The sequence below is a fragment of the Leiobunum rupestre genome, chromosome 11, assembly GCF_980474605.1.
Source record: "Leiobunum rupestre chromosome 11, qqLeiRupe1.1.hap1, whole genome shotgun sequence".
NCBI lineage: Eukaryota > Metazoa > Arthropoda > Arachnida > Opiliones > Sclerosomatidae > Leiobunum > Leiobunum rupestre.
Genome location: NC_143394.1, coordinates 6,527,387 through 6,544,055, shown reverse-complemented (window position 1 = coordinate 6,544,055; position 16,669 = coordinate 6,527,387). Strand labels below are relative to the sequence as shown.

Sequence of the window (16,669 nt, the reverse complement as noted above, 5' to 3'; positions counted from 1 at the left end):
TTCAAAAGCCGTCTTTATTGTTCGGATATCGCGTGCCGCCAGTGAACGTTTCGAACAAAACCCACCAGGCGCCGTTGGTTCCTAACCCCTGACTTACATGACAAAACCTAATCATAATAGCCAATTTTACAAGAAATCACGGATGTTTTAAAACGTAATTATATTTACGGCCTGTTATCCGGAATATATCGCCTGTTAAGACGCCGTAGATAACGTTTCATTTTATATCGCAACGAAATTGGTTTCGTATCGCTTGATTTGACTTGAATTTCAATTTTATTCCCCCGAATGGATGTTCAACACTCCCACGCATGGCTGCCTTCACGCAGAACTCAGCCGTAAACGCGGAAAACGTCGCCCACACAATTAAGGTGCACATTTTACAGATATTTTATATTCAAGATAAAGGACATTTTTATTTAAGCTAAGCATTTTAATCATAAATAAAGCTAAGCATTTTAATCACAAATAAAGCTAAGCATTTTAATCATAAATAAAGCTAAGCATTTTAATCATAAATAAAGCTAAGCATTTTAATCATAAATAAAGCTAAGCATTTTAATCATAAATAAAGCTAAGCATTTTAATAATTAACAAAGCTAAGCATTTTAATAATTAACAAAGCTAAGCATTTTAATCATAGATAAAGCTAAGCATTTTAATAATTAACAAAGCTAAGCATTTTAATAATTAACAAAGCTAAGCATTTTAATAATTAACAAAGCCAATTCATTTTAATAATTAACAAATCCAAGCATTTTAATAATTAACAAATCCAAGCATTTTAATAATTAACAAAGCTAAGCATTTTAATCATAAATAAAGCTAAGCATTTTAATAATTAACAAAGCTAAGCATTTTAATAATTAACAAAGCTAAGCATTTTAATAATTAACAAAGCTAAGCATTTTAATCATAAAGAAAGCTAAGCATTTTAATAATTAACAAAGCTAAGCATTTTAATAATTAACAAAGCCAATTCATTTTAATAATTAACAAATCCAAGCATTTTAATAATTAACAAATCCAAGCATTTTAATAATTAACAAATCCAAGCATTTTAATAATTAACAAAGCTAAGCATTTTAATAATTAACAAAGCTAAGCATTTTAATCATAAATAAAGCTAAGCATTTTAATAATTAACAAAGCTAAGCATTTTAATAATTAACAAAGCTAAGCATTTTAATAATTAACAAAGCTAAGCATTTTAATAATTAACAAAGCCAATTCATTTTAATAATTAACAAAGCCAAGCATTTTAATAATTAACAAAGCCAAGCATTTTAATAATTAACAAAGCCAAGCATTTTAATAATTAAAAAAAACTAAGCATTTAATAGAAAAGCTAAGGATTTAATTAATAGAAAAGCTAAGAATTTATTTAATAGAAACTCTAAGGATTTAATTAATAGAAACGCCAAGGATTTAATTAATAGAAAAGCTAAGGATTTAATTAATAGAAAATCTAAGGATTTAATTAATAGAAAATCTAAGGATTTAATTAATAGAAAAGCTAAGGATTTAATTAATAGAAAAGCTAAGGATTTAATTAATAGAAAAGCTAAGCATTTAAATAATAAACGAAGCTAAGAATTTTAATAATTAACCAAGCTAAGGATTTTAATAAATAAAAAAGCTAAGGATTTTAATAAATAAAAAAGCTAAGGATTTTAATAAATAAAAAACCTATGGATTTATATAAATAACAAATCTAAAGATTTTAATAAATAACAAATCTAAAGATTTTAATAAATAATCAAACTAAAGATTTTAATAAATAAGAAAGCTAAAGATTTGAAAAATAATAGCTAAGGATTCTAAAAACAATAAAGTTTATGATTTTAAAAAATGCAGTTAAGAATTTTAAAAATAAAAAATTTCAGTCGAGGATTTTGAAAATCTCAACTTTTAGGCCATGGTTTTGGAAAATCTCAACTTTTAGGCCATGGTTTTGGAAAATCTCAAATTTTCGGTCATCTCTTTATAAAACCTCCAATTTAAGTCTAAGGACTTCGAAAAATAGTAAATTGTGGTTTTCTTGGCCAATCATTTCGAGCTCTGCTTCAAAGGTTTTACTTCCATTGAATAATCCTTTACACATTCTCAGTCGCGTAAATCCGTTCCCGGTGATTAGCAGGGGTCACAGCGGAGACGGCAGGAATCAAATCTCCAAATTGCGGAAAAATTTAAAAATAAATCGGGTGTCGTCGTTACGGAACGCAATTAACAAACCGAAAATAATTGGTACAAAATCTGAAATAATTAAAATTCGAAAATTCAAGTAGCAACTACACATTTACGCCTGGTTGCGCCCGCGACGGCGCTTCGCCGGTTGTTATTACGGGCTATATATCAAAACACGGTCAAGCCAACCAGAAATGTATACGTGTGAACAGAGAATTACCTATATTTTTATGATTACAGGTTTTACAGGCAAAGGGGAATCACAGGATGATGATTTCATTATATTTGTTCACCTGAATAAATTCTAGCCTCAGCTTATTAATAATAATAATAATAATCAGCTAGGCTAATACCCAAGGCACCACCTTAGGCCTAAGTCATCGAGCGACTTTTAAAGCCTTTAATTCAGGTGGCTGGGTTACAATGCGTAATATTCATAATATTTGTTCACCTGAATAAATTCTAGCCTCAGCTTATTAATAATAATAATAATAATAATCAGCTAGGCTAATACCCAAGGCACCACCTTAGGCCTAAGTCATCGAGCGACTTTTAAAGCCTTTAATTCAGGTGGCTGGGTTACAATGCGTAATATTCATAATATTTCTTTACATGAATAAATTCTAGCCTCAGCTTATATCGATTGGCATCCGATTGGAATTACCTTTGTAAATAAAGTCAATTTCGGGCAGCGATTGGAAACATAGGGAGGGGGATAGTTTGAAAGGGTGAATGCGGTTCCTATTATTTCCCTCTCTCTCCCTCCGTCCGGTGCTTTACGAGTTTTTAGGGGTCTACGCTCGATTGAGCGAGAATGAGTAGCACCTCATTAATTTCGATAACCCGATAATCAACGCGAGTGACGCCTCCCCACCAATAGAAGCAGTCGACGCGACCAAAATACTCCAATTTCACATTGCCATCGAAAGCCATCATCTGCTGAAAATATTATCTAAGAAATATTTTACATTTAAGCTACGAATTTTCGAAAATTATTAATACTAAGCCTAGAAATGTTTTGAGATGTTGAGTTTAAGGGGGAAGACTACAGTGGTCATTGTCTAGTTTCGCGCTATTTCAAGCTGATCTCTTTAGATTTTGAATTTTAACTTATAAATTTAATATTTAAGTGTAGAACAGTCTCTGGTTTAGTGCCTAAAATACTTTTTAAAATCATAAATTTCAGCAAATAAATTTTTTAAATGTTAAATTTTAGCCAAAATATTTTTTCTAATGTTAAATTTCAGCCAAAATATTTTTTCTAATGTTAAATTTCAGCCAAAATATTTTTTCTAATGTTAAGTTTTAGCCATTATTTTTTCAAATGTTAAATTTCCGCCAATATTTATTTCAAATGTGAAATCTCAGCCATTATTTTTTCAAATGTTAAATTTCCGCCAATATTTATTTCAAATGTTAAATTTCAGCCCATTATTTTTTCCAATAATAAATTTCAGCCAATTATTTTTCTAAATTCTAAATTTCAGCGTATTATTTTTTCGAATGTAAAATTTCAGGCGACAATTTTCTAAATATAAGCTGATAATTCAGTAAAATATTTCGTTAAAATTAAAGCTTTTGAAGATAAATAAATTTAGGATAGTGAATTTAAACATTATTATTAAATAAATTTAATTATGTCAGGAAGATATTGAATTAAAGCTAATGATTTAAAAAATGAAGTTATGGATTTTTAAAATATCGAAAATTATACCATGGATTTTTAAAATTAAATAAGTATTTTGGTTAAATTCTAAAAACTTAGAGACTAAGTTTAAAGTTAATTGTCAACGGAAACTAATTAATTTAAATTGAACTAAATATGATTGAAGGTACGGTTACCAATCGTTTAACAATTTTAGCCCAAATTCGAATTACGTAACCTACCCCTAAAATTCAAAAGATTATACGGCCATTCAAGTAGAGAAGACCAAAACATCGACAGCGTGACCGATTGCATAAGCTCCGCAGATCCATCTCTGCCATTGCGCAAAAAAAAATGTATAAATGAGGGATTTTTCTCTATTAGAAATCTCATTTAGGGGAGTAAGCCAAAATTAGTTTCGGTCGCTTCCGGTCAATTTGGTCCGGTCGGCTCGTAAATGTTCACCCAATTGACACCCAATCGAATATCTTGCATCAACGAACGCCGTCAGAAACGTCGAGTCAAAAAAACGGGTCATTTTGATTGAATTTTTATCTGGGAAGCTTCTTCTACCGAGATATATTCTTTTAAATGTTAGATTTAATCGCCGAAACTAGTTTCAACTTTTTTTGATAATTCCGGATGTTTTTCTAGTGATTTGGAAACTTGTGTTGACAGAAGGAATTAAAACGCCTATCTTCACACGTTTTTGTACGCGCTTCAACCTGTCAAATATGTTTAGGCGGACACGCTTAAATCTATTTAACTATATAATTAATCCACTATTCAGGGTTAGCAATAAAATTTCATTTAAAAAAATTAAAAATTGATTTATTACATTTCTCGCCGCTTTACCCGTAGACTACAATTTAAATTTTTTATTTATTGTTTAAAATATATTTGAAAAAAAATCGTTATGCGCTAAATAAAAATAAGGAAATTTGTTTTATTTTCACAAAAACTGAAAAAAAATAAATTTCGAATTGATTTGATTATATTTTTACATTTATAAATAATTTGTATTTAAAATTTTATTTCCTATTATAAAGTTATCATAACTATCAACTTTTAATGAGGAATATTTTTACTCCGACTATATACTGAAGATGGCGCTACGCAACGCTAGGGGGTTTTCCTGCTTCAATTTAATAATAGCACGCGATGCATGCTCGTTAACATTTCCAAAAAAACACGTGCGGTGGAACGCCATCTTCAGTCTATTCTATTCTATTAAAGCTATGACATCGTGACGTAAGATCAACAAAAACAATTTCGTCAATGGTAGCTGAATTTATAAAAATAACTATTGTAGAAATAATTATATAGTGAGGAGGTTCCTTCTAACAGGAAATAAAATTCCTTCTTTTCTTGTTAGAATCAATTTTATGCTTATAAAATTCCCTACTTTTCTTGTTAGAATCAATTTTATGCTTATAAAATTCCCTACTTTTCTTGTTAGAATCAATTTTATGGTTATAAAATTCCCTACTTTTCTTGTTAGAATCAATTTTATGCTTATAAAATTCCCTACTTTTCTTGTTAGAATCAATTTTATGCTTATAAAATTCCCTACTTTTCTTGTTAGAATCAATTTTATGCTTATAAAATTCCCTACTTTTCTTGTTAGAATCAATTTTATGCTTATAAAATTCCCTACTTTTCTTGTTAGAATCAATTTTATGCTTATAAAATTCCCTACTTTTCTTGTTAGAATCAATTTTATGCTTATAAAATTTATTAATAAATAAAAAAATTAAATATAATAATTCTGAACAATATTTTATAAATAGAAACGTTAACTTGATTCTAACAAGAATAATATTGAATTTTATTTCCTATTATAAGTGCCATAATTATCAGCTATCAATTTTTATTCACACGTCCGAAAGAACGTCAAAAAAAACAGCCGTTGATTTGCATAAACCTAAAATTTGCAAAAACAAAATCGGCGACCTTCAAACTCTTTGACGCGCAAACTTGGATCAAGTTCAGAAGTATTTATTACGAAGATAAAGGGCAATTTGAACGTCTTATCGTATTTGTTGGGATAATTTAAAGACTTTAAACTAGAAAATAACCAGGCACTATAGTCAAAAGTAGGAAATGAGGTGTAGTTAACGCGGCCGAATACCCGTATAAACGCCAGATGACCCAGACACTGTTTATATCGAAATAAAGGTAAATGGAGAAATTAAAGGTGGAATCTTTGAGATAGAACGTGTAATATTACGCAACCCGCCCCCATGCGGCAGGTGCAGAAATTCTTGAATAAATTAGCATATTAAAAAGTATAAACAGAGGTACACAACATTTTCGGCGGACCTTTTACGCCATTTAGTCCACAAAATATTATTTTTAACTTCAAAAATTTCAGCTGCACCTTAAAAATTTCCGAAGATTTTTCGCCAAAATTGACCCCATAACCTGTCTCTCTCCCTAATTCATCAAAATATACTAGACTAGTCACGCTTTATTCATTTTCAGTTTTTTTATTTCTCATATTTTTTATCACATCGTCTGTGTTTTAAGTATTCTAAATTGAAGAGCAGATTTGTTAGATACAAAATATTGGGTTCGTTATCAGATAAAAAGTGTATTTCAATATTTTTTACTTTGTTCTAATTAGCGTAAATTTCGACAATGACTTATAGCAGCGGTTCCCAATTTCTTTTTGCTATGGAACCCTAAATTACGCAGCTAATACTGGCGGAACCCCAACTCATTTTTTTAAATTATCTTAGAAGACTGTTGCCACGACCAAAGACGGCCGCGCTGCGAATTCTCGGAACCCCTGTGACCCTTCCACGGAACCCCAGGGTTCCGCGGAACACCTTTTGGACTTATAGGACTAGTTTTTTATTTAAATTTTCAGAGTGTGGAGAAAATATTTTTCAATATTTAGATTCTGCATAATAGAATGTTTTCAACACAAATGAGTTTTACTGCCTTCAAGTTAGCTTCTGCTCACCTAACCGAGGCTTCGCAACTTTTCTAATTTATTTCGCTATTGTATAGCTTTTTTATAAAATAATACTAAAATAGTAACTTTGCTCACTATTCAAGCTAACTAAAGCTAAAACATTTTAATTTTCATTAATACAGCAAATATAATTAATTAAATTTCTTTTGGTATATTGTAGATCAATACATTTATATAATTATACTTTAGAAATTAAATTAATTCTTAAATGTTTTGTAAAATATAGGACTATATAGGATTATTTTTCCCAATTATAGGATTTTATAGGACTATATATATGCTATTTCATTTACTTACTAAATGCATTTAAAAACAAAATTTATAAATTAAATGAAATAAATCTTTGATTTCCACTTAAAAAATTGAAACTACTTAACCATTCTAACACAAAAATATACTAGTATTAGCTAACCATGTTAAATAACAAAAGTACAGACTAGAATGACGTTGTATCGGAATTTATCCTACAGCTAAAGCTAGCAATTTAACTGAGTTGCAGGATTTGAAATGGTCAAAATATGAAAATTGAAGGATTGTATAGGGCTTTTTGAGGATTTTGCTAAAAAATATAGGATGTTTAAGGACTTTTTTTTTAAATATAGGATTTTATAGCAATTATAGGACCTCTGAGGGCCCCGTTAATTTTAAATACAATTATCTCCACCTAAAAAATATAAATTTAGGCCGAAATAATTGCAAATTTAGCTCTAGGTTTGGTATAAAAACCTGAAGATTTAAACCTAGCAAAAAATTAGTTAAAGTTGAGAATTCTTCAAATAGATCAGCGTTTCTTGGTTTTTGTCACGAGCCGCTTTCAAGTGGGAAATAGGAAAGAATTGACGTGGTCTATTTTGGCAAAATTTGTCGTAACATTAAGATGGCAATAACACATAGCCGCTTCTTAATTGAAGTCTATAACAGTTTGCATTCTTTACCAATGTGCCGTCTTCAAGTAATTGTTTACTAAAAATTATCTTTGCTTGTTACGAAATTAAGTTCCTATAAAAAAAGGCAAAATTCCTTTAATGTTCTGACCGGAAGATGTTTTCATAGGAGATACGATTGTTAAAATAATAAACAACTTTACGCACCTCAAATTGGCACCTCGCTAGTATTTGTTTACCAATACCTCACAAATTACTATTAAAGCATTTAATGGACATTAAACAACACCACAAACAACATTATCGGCAAAACAAAAACTCAATCCTAATATAGGCCAAAATAACCCGCTCGAAGCGAGAGTCGAACAATAGGATGGCATACCATTACCTATTTTAAGCGTTCGCTTGTTTATATCGAGTCACAGTTCATTAGCTCTAAAGAATACGCTAATGGGGGTAAAAAAAACCGTCGGGGGCAGAGAGCAGCGGCGGTGCTTTCCCCTTCGAACTGAATCACGCGCGCGCTTCGAGAAAATCTAAAAAATTTGAAACATTAAAGAGTCATTTACCGTTGCGAAGAGAAAAAAAGCTCACTCACAAGTCCCAACAAACCAATTTGTAACAGAAAGAATTCGGCGAGTTTGATTTTTGGCAGTTAGCCCGAATAAACCCACGCTTAGACACGATCAAATATTAATTGCGATGCCGTTTTTGCCCTCAAAATTAGCCCAAGAATGCCACGATCTTTAGCGTAACTTTTTTTCTTACGATGCATTGTATAAGGGCTGATATTTACGGTATTTACGCGCATTAGAGCACGCGCGCACTTGCTTCTTATTTAACGACATTTTGTTCATTAACGCGATGTTTCTGACAAGCGGAAATTATACGCTTTCAGATTAGTTCTAGAATAAAATCTTTTATTTTGTATTTTCTCAGCACCATCGAACTAACCGAATGCTACGCGAAATCACAAATTTGAATTTATTATCTTTACCTAAAACATTGCTTTTTGTAATAAACTATTATTTATTACCTCAAAAAGTTTAAATTGGTGCCATCTATAGTAGCGGAAAAAGCATTTAAATCGGACCTCTAAGGCAGTGGCGGATACATATGGGGGGCGTTATTAAACAAATAACTAATCAAAATCATTCGTGTATACGAAGAAATTAACTATTCTTCAAGGGTTTTAATGTACCGAGTTTAAATGACTTAATTGTTAATTATGTTTATTGTTTTGGAGTGTCCATAGGCCTGTTATAGAACGGACCAAATTTCAGATGAAATAGCGGCTAACTTCGTGGAACAAAGTATTCGAACCGACCTTTACTTTGTACCGGATACATCGGTACAATTTCGAGTGGTAATTACTTTTAATTAATTATTCAAGTTGTTCAATTGGTGAACGAAAATTATTAGATTTAAATGTATATAATTAGTAGTTTCCATTATATCTTCTAAGCAGATGCTTGGTTTTTATAATAGAAAATAGTCTGCTTAGCAGGCAGATGAAACCACGGCAGTTTGAGCTAATAGTTGATTTACATCACGCGCGCTAGAAAAAAATACCTTCCCCTGGCGACTGTAGCGCGCGCTCGTAGCCTCGTACAAGTAAGAGACGGTGACGTCAGAGCCACATTCAAACAAGAAGGCCACGTTACTTTATAACGGACAATGATAAAATGCACAATTTTAAAATTTCCCCGACAACAGCGACAACTATAGTCGTACAAACTCCGTTAAAAAATTGTTTAATCTCTCCTAATAGCCTGTAATAGGCGAATACTTTTGGAATAACCCGAACGGTATACGGCCAAATTCGTGCTACACTATTGTTGGGTGTTAATGTAGGTTATGGTGTAACTCCGGACAGCTTAGGGCGGACGAATAGAAGTCGTTACTTTTAGGGAACCAATGAGATTAAGGGCAGGGCTGCTACAGTTTTTTATCATTCAAATTCCCTGACATTTCCAGGTTTTCCCTGAGTTATTTTGTGCGACAATTTTGAATTTCTTACCCAACATTTTAGAAAACGTTTTCTATTGGCAACCTAATATAATTTCCCTGAGTTTCCCCTGATTTTTAGATTAATTTTTAAAATTAAATAACTTTTCCCAGATTTTTGGACTAATTTTTAAAATTAAATAACTTTTCCCTGAATTTTGGAGTAATTTTTAAAATTAAATAACTTTTCCCGGATTTTTGGACTAATTTTTAAAATTAAATTACTTTTCCCTGATTTTTGGACATTTTTTTAAAATTCCGTCACTTTTCCTTGATTATTAGACAGTTTTTAAAATTCCCTGACTTTTCCCTGATTTTTAGATTAATTTTTTAACTTCCCTGACTTTTCCCTGATTTTTTGATTAATTCTTTAACTTCCCCGGCTTTTCCCTGATTTTTAGACAATTTTTAAAATTCCCTGACTTTTCCCTGATTTTTAGACCCATATTCAAATTCCCTGACTTTTCCAGGAATTCCAGGTTTTCCAGGTACCGTGGCCACCCTGGGGACTGATTTGATTGACACTTAAAGGGGAGGAGCTTCCTCTTCGAGCGCGAGATGGACCGGAAACAACGCTCATTCTATCTAAGTAGAAATGAACACATTCTTGGTAGCCTACACGACCATAAAATAATCCTATTTCTTGTTATATAGCGAAACTTAATACCGAGGAAACACACCCCCATCACGGAAAAGTGAAGAATTAGCGAAACGAAAAGGGCTTACACGCGAGAGAGAAAGGCAAGTGGGGGGGATATTAAAACTAGCCCGGTTCGTTAAAACCCAAGTATCTGTTCCGCGGCGGAAACCCCAAAGGAGATTTAAACACTGCGGAAGAGACGCGCGCTCCTTATTAGCGTATAAACCCCGACCCCCCCCCCCCCCAGCCCCCAATCAAAAGTCTCTTATTAATTACTAACTGAAACCCAAGGTACAGGGCGTTTACCAATGGACTTAACTCAATTTACATCTAACCACGCGAATTAACGTTTCGGAGATAATTTCCTTGGCCAACCGGGTTGTCTCCCAATTTGGTCGACCAACCGGGTTGTCTCCCAATTTCGTCGGCCAACCGGGTTGTCTCCCAATTTCGTCGGCCAACCGGGTTGTCTCCCAATTTCGTCGGCCAACCGGGTTGTCTCCCAGTTTCGTCGACCAACCGGGTTGTCTCCCAGTTTCGTCGACCAACCGGGTTGTCTCCCAGTTTCGTCGACCAACCGGGTTGTCTCCCAGTTTCGTCGACCAACCGGGTTGTCTCCCAGTTTCGTCGACCAACCGGGATGCCTCCCAACTCATTCGGTTCATTAACAATTTTGTAAGCCAACTTTTGAAAAACTGACGGTTGAAAGACCAATTCTGAAATTATAATTTACAGGCCCGAAGAGAGGGCAGAAGCCGCTACAAATTACCGGGGCCCGCGCAGTCTCGGACCCGATTTAGAACAACCATGGTTTACTTCTCCCCGAAATCTCTAGCTATCTCAGATAGTTACGGCTCTATTGGGCCCGAAATTTATATTTTTCCGGGGCCAAGGCCCGTTTAGTCTCGGGGCCCGATTTGGAACAAACGGGGTGTATTTCTCCCCTAAAATTTCTAACTATCTCTAATAGTTACGGCTCTATTGGGGCCCGAAATTAATATTTTTCCGGGGCCAAGGCCGGCTCCCGACGGCCCTGATCATTTATACCCAAAAAACACACTACAATTATTGCATTTTAAATACATTATTTTTTCTTAGAAAAGTTATTGATAAGTTGCGTTCATTTTAGAAGTAAACTAGAATTTAAATTAATCATAGTTAAATTTCACTATTTCTTATAATTGGTTTTGACAGAAACAGCTTTAGTTTATTTTCATAAATAAGCTGAAACATAAAACGTGATTTAAAGTAATGATTTAAAAAAAATGATTTAACCAAAACTATAAATTGAACTTACAAAAATTTTCAGACAAGTTAAGCCCGTGCTCCGGGTTATCTAGCGTGGGTCTATTAAGTCCACTTAATGAAACGTCTATGAAAAATGTTTATAAATATGGAATAACGTCTAGACATTGTTAATTAATGTTAATTAGGGTCGTGATGAGTGTTAAAGAATAGAATTGCATTCGTGTTGTGAAATTCACAATCTTTACGAGTTTTAATCCCGAGGGAGATTAAGCTGAACCATAAGTCTATATTATGGTTCCATAAGTTTGACACTTTGGGGAATATTTTACTGAGAGCTAGTAACGAAGTGACGTCATCACATGAAGAGAGTCTCCCCCTAGCGAGGCGCTGTCAAAGGCTACGTGTGACGCGTTAGCAAGCGGACGCAAAACGGTAACAAAGCCCGTCATGCAGACTATCTTGTGAATAACTCTCAGTAAAACTTTTGCATGGAAGAATAGGAAGTGTCACACTTATGTTACAATATTACACACTTATGGCTGAACGTATCGTTCTGTAAACGTAGTTTAATCCATACAGATTTATTCGAAGTTAGGTTTTCCTTATGACTAGGTTTTATCTCTAATGCAACAATATTCACAAAATAAAATTTCCCGGTTTTCCCTGACCTTCGAAAAGTCAAAACTAGACATTTTAACGTAATATTATAAGAAATTAACGAATTTTGGTTTAAAGGGGACTTTTCAAGTTATGTTTTAACTAAATGTATTTATTTATATTATACCAACGTTTGCAGCTCTGGCCGCTCGTGCCTTTGGCTTTAAAAATGTTTGGCGCCACTGTTTCAGGGAAATTTGAAAATTTAAGTGGTCTTCCATTAAGTTTGCTTTGCAGGCTATATTCCCTTTAATATAACACGCGCAGGGAAAACTCGTATACGTTGTAGCCATAGCTTTATTATTTTATTTAACTTCCTACAAGTTAACTGGTTTTCAATCACAGAATTTATAATATACCAAAATTATATTCATACAATTTACAAGATAAATTTAATTTCCCTGACTTACAAATATTTAAAATTCGCGGGGCTTTAGAGGGCGCAGCACCCTGTACATTTGAGGGCACGCGCCCAATTCTACGCGAACACAATACGCCGCGAAATCGGCCCTAAATGCTTCATTAAGACAAGTCCCATTTTAAGGGCATTCCCAAAATTCCCAATAGTTTTAATTAACGAGCTTCGAGCGTACAGCGTTTACCTCGTTTGGACTTCCACAGTACTACTAGGTAAGGCAACTAGTAGCAAACGCAAAGGCCCGGAACGGTCTACTCATTAGCTGACATTCATTGGTTTGTAAACGTCTATTGAAGTCTGTATTATAATGCACAGGATTAGAGCCAAAACATATCAAGATAAATTTACCCTTTTTGGAATTATGTCGTTGAGGGAAATGCACCAAGCAGCTTGATAATTGGTTCGAAGCAGTTGACGTTGAAAATTGGCTTACTCAACATTATTGCTTAAAGGGGATTTGTCACCAAAACCAAAATTTACGAGGTTTTTTTACAGAATGATAGAAAATATATTAATGATTATGTCCCTTGTCGGATTGGTCTGCGATTTGGAAAATTGGCCAACCCAAGATTATACTTAATGAGATTACAATGGAATTCCAAAATACACCGATACGATGGCGCTGTAGTTGTGGGAGGTGTCAATGTTTTAAAGGTCAGGCAACTCACTCTACGATATTTAAAAAAAATTAGGAGTAAAATCTCGTTCTACCTGCACCACTAGATGTCGCTGTTAATACGAGAAAATTCGGCATTTTAAATAGTAGGGAATTGAAGTCTAAATGAATTAGAAAATACACCAATAGGTATCAGTAGTCAACGTTTTTAAAAAGTTGACCTAACAAAATCCAATATCTGAATCACCGATCCGGTATTTTTGGTTATTCGATTTAAGAGCGCTTATGAATATGTAACTTGAATTATAGAAAAATATTTGCCATTATTATGAAAAACTATTCGTCCAAATGAAGCTAATGTTGAGAAAGCAAATGGGATTTTGGTCATTAGCGCATTTACGCTCTAAGACGAGCGATATTTCAATTCCAGTCCCTTGATATAGGAAATCCGAAAATCCAGTGATTAAAAGTGCTATCTCCCTCCCGAGTGGGTCTACATACAGAGACCAGTTTTGAGAGGGGATGCGGAGTGGGGAGGGATATATCAATATAAAAATGTTACTACAAAAATTGAGGATTACAGGCCCGAAAACTAGTGTAAAGATTACGAGGCTCTGATAAGAATTAACAATATTTATTCACTGATTATCAACTCCGATGTACTGCGGCATTTTTAAAAAGTCGTAAAAATATTAGGGTCGTTTTTATTCGATTTTGTGGAAAGCTAGTTTTATCGAATTGTATAAAATTGTAATTTTGTCTATATTTCGGTTTATATTATATAAAGCTTTGGGTTTTTTTTTGGTTCATAGAAAATTTAAAAATCATTTATTATCGATTTGTCATTCGGTCTGCTATTGAGTATAATATTGCCCTAATTTATTTGTAAATATAAAATAATGCAACCCTCTTTGTATTTAACGTCATGTAAAACAAAGCGTCAATGGGCTTACAAGTCGATACTTAGCCCATACAATGAAAATTAATATGGGGCGTTTGGCCCACTTTATCTATTATCGCTAGTTTTACTGATTGCTCTATTTTATCGGTTAACCGATTGCTCTACTATTATCGTTACGTTTACCGTTAGGTCTACTTTGATATGATTGGTTAATCATTTAGCTTACTTTGATATGATTGGTTAATCATTTAGTTTACTTTGATATGATTGGTTAATCATTTATTCTACTCTGATATGATTGGATCATCATTTAAATAATAAATAAATAAATAAATAAATAAATGATAATCAGCTAGACTAATACCCTAAGTCATCAAGCGACTTTTGAAGCCTATAATTCAGGTGGCCGGGTTACAATGCGATATGATTGTATCATCATTTAGTCTACTCCGATATGATTGGATCATCATTTAGTCTACTCCGATATGATTGGATCATGATTTAGTCTACTCCGATATGATTGGATCATTATTTAGTCTAGTCCGATATGATTGGATCATCATTTAGTGTACTCCGATATGATTGGGTCATCATTTAGTCTACTACGATATGATTGGTCATATATAAAAGTCAAAAGCTCAAACGCAGTGAAGACTTGATGACAAAAGATATCTCACTGATTCTAGTCTCTACAAAATTATTAGAATTTCTACGCAATATAATCCCACCAGTACATAGTTTCAAAATCGCGGCATAAATTCCTTCAGAGATAAAAAAAATGTACAATCCAGCGAGCCCGGGTAAGCCCTAGGAACAATAAATTTAAAATATTTCGCATTTTAAAGCCCGTCAAACTTTAAAGGACATTCATGTCAAGCCGAAATTTTCCTCTTTTAAAATTACATTTCGACGAAATTGATACCTGGTTTTTTTCCCCGACGTCAAGTCAAGGTCAAATAGTCTGAGTTCCAAACGTACCCAAAATGGCACGCGCAAAAGCTAAAAAGAGTTTATAAAATAATTTGAAATTTCCCAGCCTGAAAAGAAAATTTGCCACTTCATGAAAAAAACCGCGAAAATTGCCCACCTTACACGAAAAGCGACTTAGTTTAACCACCCTAATAGAAAAGGGGTTAAAATTTCCCAGACACACACGAAACAAAAATTGCAAAAATAATTATAAACCCATCCAGAAATTGGAAAAATTGTAAGGGTCACAACAGGGAAATATAAAACAATGAAACTCACCTTATAACAACTTTCATATCAGCCAAAATTACCCGCAACAATTTAAACAATGTAGGTGGTCTGACAAGAGAGCACGTTAATTCACCATAAACGAAAATAGTCGCAAAGTTATCCAATCATGTTGACAATAATCCTAAGTTCACAAATCAGGGGCCAAGTTACGCTCCCAAATTCAAACCGGAAATATCAATGACAACTCTCCATAACTTCCTTTTATAATATTCCGTCGAGAGACGCGAAATAATCGAATGATGTTCCAAAAAAGGCAACCGAATTCAAAACATAAACGCGTCTAATTTCTGTCGATGATGAGGAGAATACGACGGACCCCAACGGGTTGAAAAAACGCGTCCTCGGCGCTTCACGGCTGCACCGAGAGTCGGAGCTCCCTGGCAAAGGGCAAAAAAATCTTCGTCATTCTACCAAATTCATTTATCAACTGAGGCTACCGAGCCGAGCGCGAGACGACGCGCGCGAAAGCCACGAAATGAGAGAAAAAAACCACGACCGTTAGGGTTAAACAGTGTTGCCAATGATGAAAAGCTATTAGCGTCAACTGATCTAAATCCTCCTTGCGCAAAAAAAACGCGTCTGCCGTTGCTAAATTAGTAAAATATAAAAAGGATGATATTGTTTAAAATTGATATACCTACTATTCTAATTTCGCACGCTTTAGGGCATTTCAAAAAACGATAAATAAGTGAAATAGCCAAAGTAACGTCAAGAACGGGAAAGCTAGTCCGCGCGCCAGAGGATGATCGCAATAATTGGCACGTGGTTGGAGAAGCCGGGGCAGCCGCGCGCGTAAAACTCTTTTACCGATTGCGAGTCGAGAAGGCAGCGCCATCTGTCGCCGAAACGGGCAACTACGGAGGGAAAAAACAAACGCTTTAGTTCCCCCAAATTCCCGCCAGAGAAAACCGACCGATTATTTCAAAAGAAAAAGGCTAAAGAAACCAATTTAGTCGTAGCCCTTTTAAAATGCTCGCAACTATCCCGGGAGTATTGAAATACTGCTTTTTACTTTTATTTTATTCGTAAGGTCCTAGCCCCAAAGCCCCCAAACTACGAAAAATAATCTATAACATTAGAATTTCAATAAAATACAAAACTACTTGTAATTCCTTTGAGATTTTATTTCATTTTATAGCGACTATTTTTCGACATATTTTAAACGTATTTTATAACGGGCAAAGGCTTAGAGAATGGAAATTATAGGCTTAAAGGCATAGCCAATT

At 33.7% G+C, this 16,669-nt stretch overlaps 1 protein-coding gene across 1 annotated transcript in view; it reads right to left on the bottom strand.

The window, feature by feature from the left end:
• Positions 1 to 15,958, bottom strand: part of LOC149921227 (ADAMTS-like protein 4) — a 226,621-nt gene extending 210,663 nt beyond the window's left edge. Inside the window, exon 1 of the mRNA XM_090162573.1 lies at positions 15,432 to 15,958. Within this exon, the coding sequence (XP_090018699.1) occupies positions 15,432 to 15,448 (17 nt within the window). The 5' untranslated portion in view covers positions 15,449 to 15,958. The remainder of the gene's footprint in view (positions 1 to 15,431) is intronic.
• Positions 15,959 to 16,669: the final 711 nt, after the last annotated feature.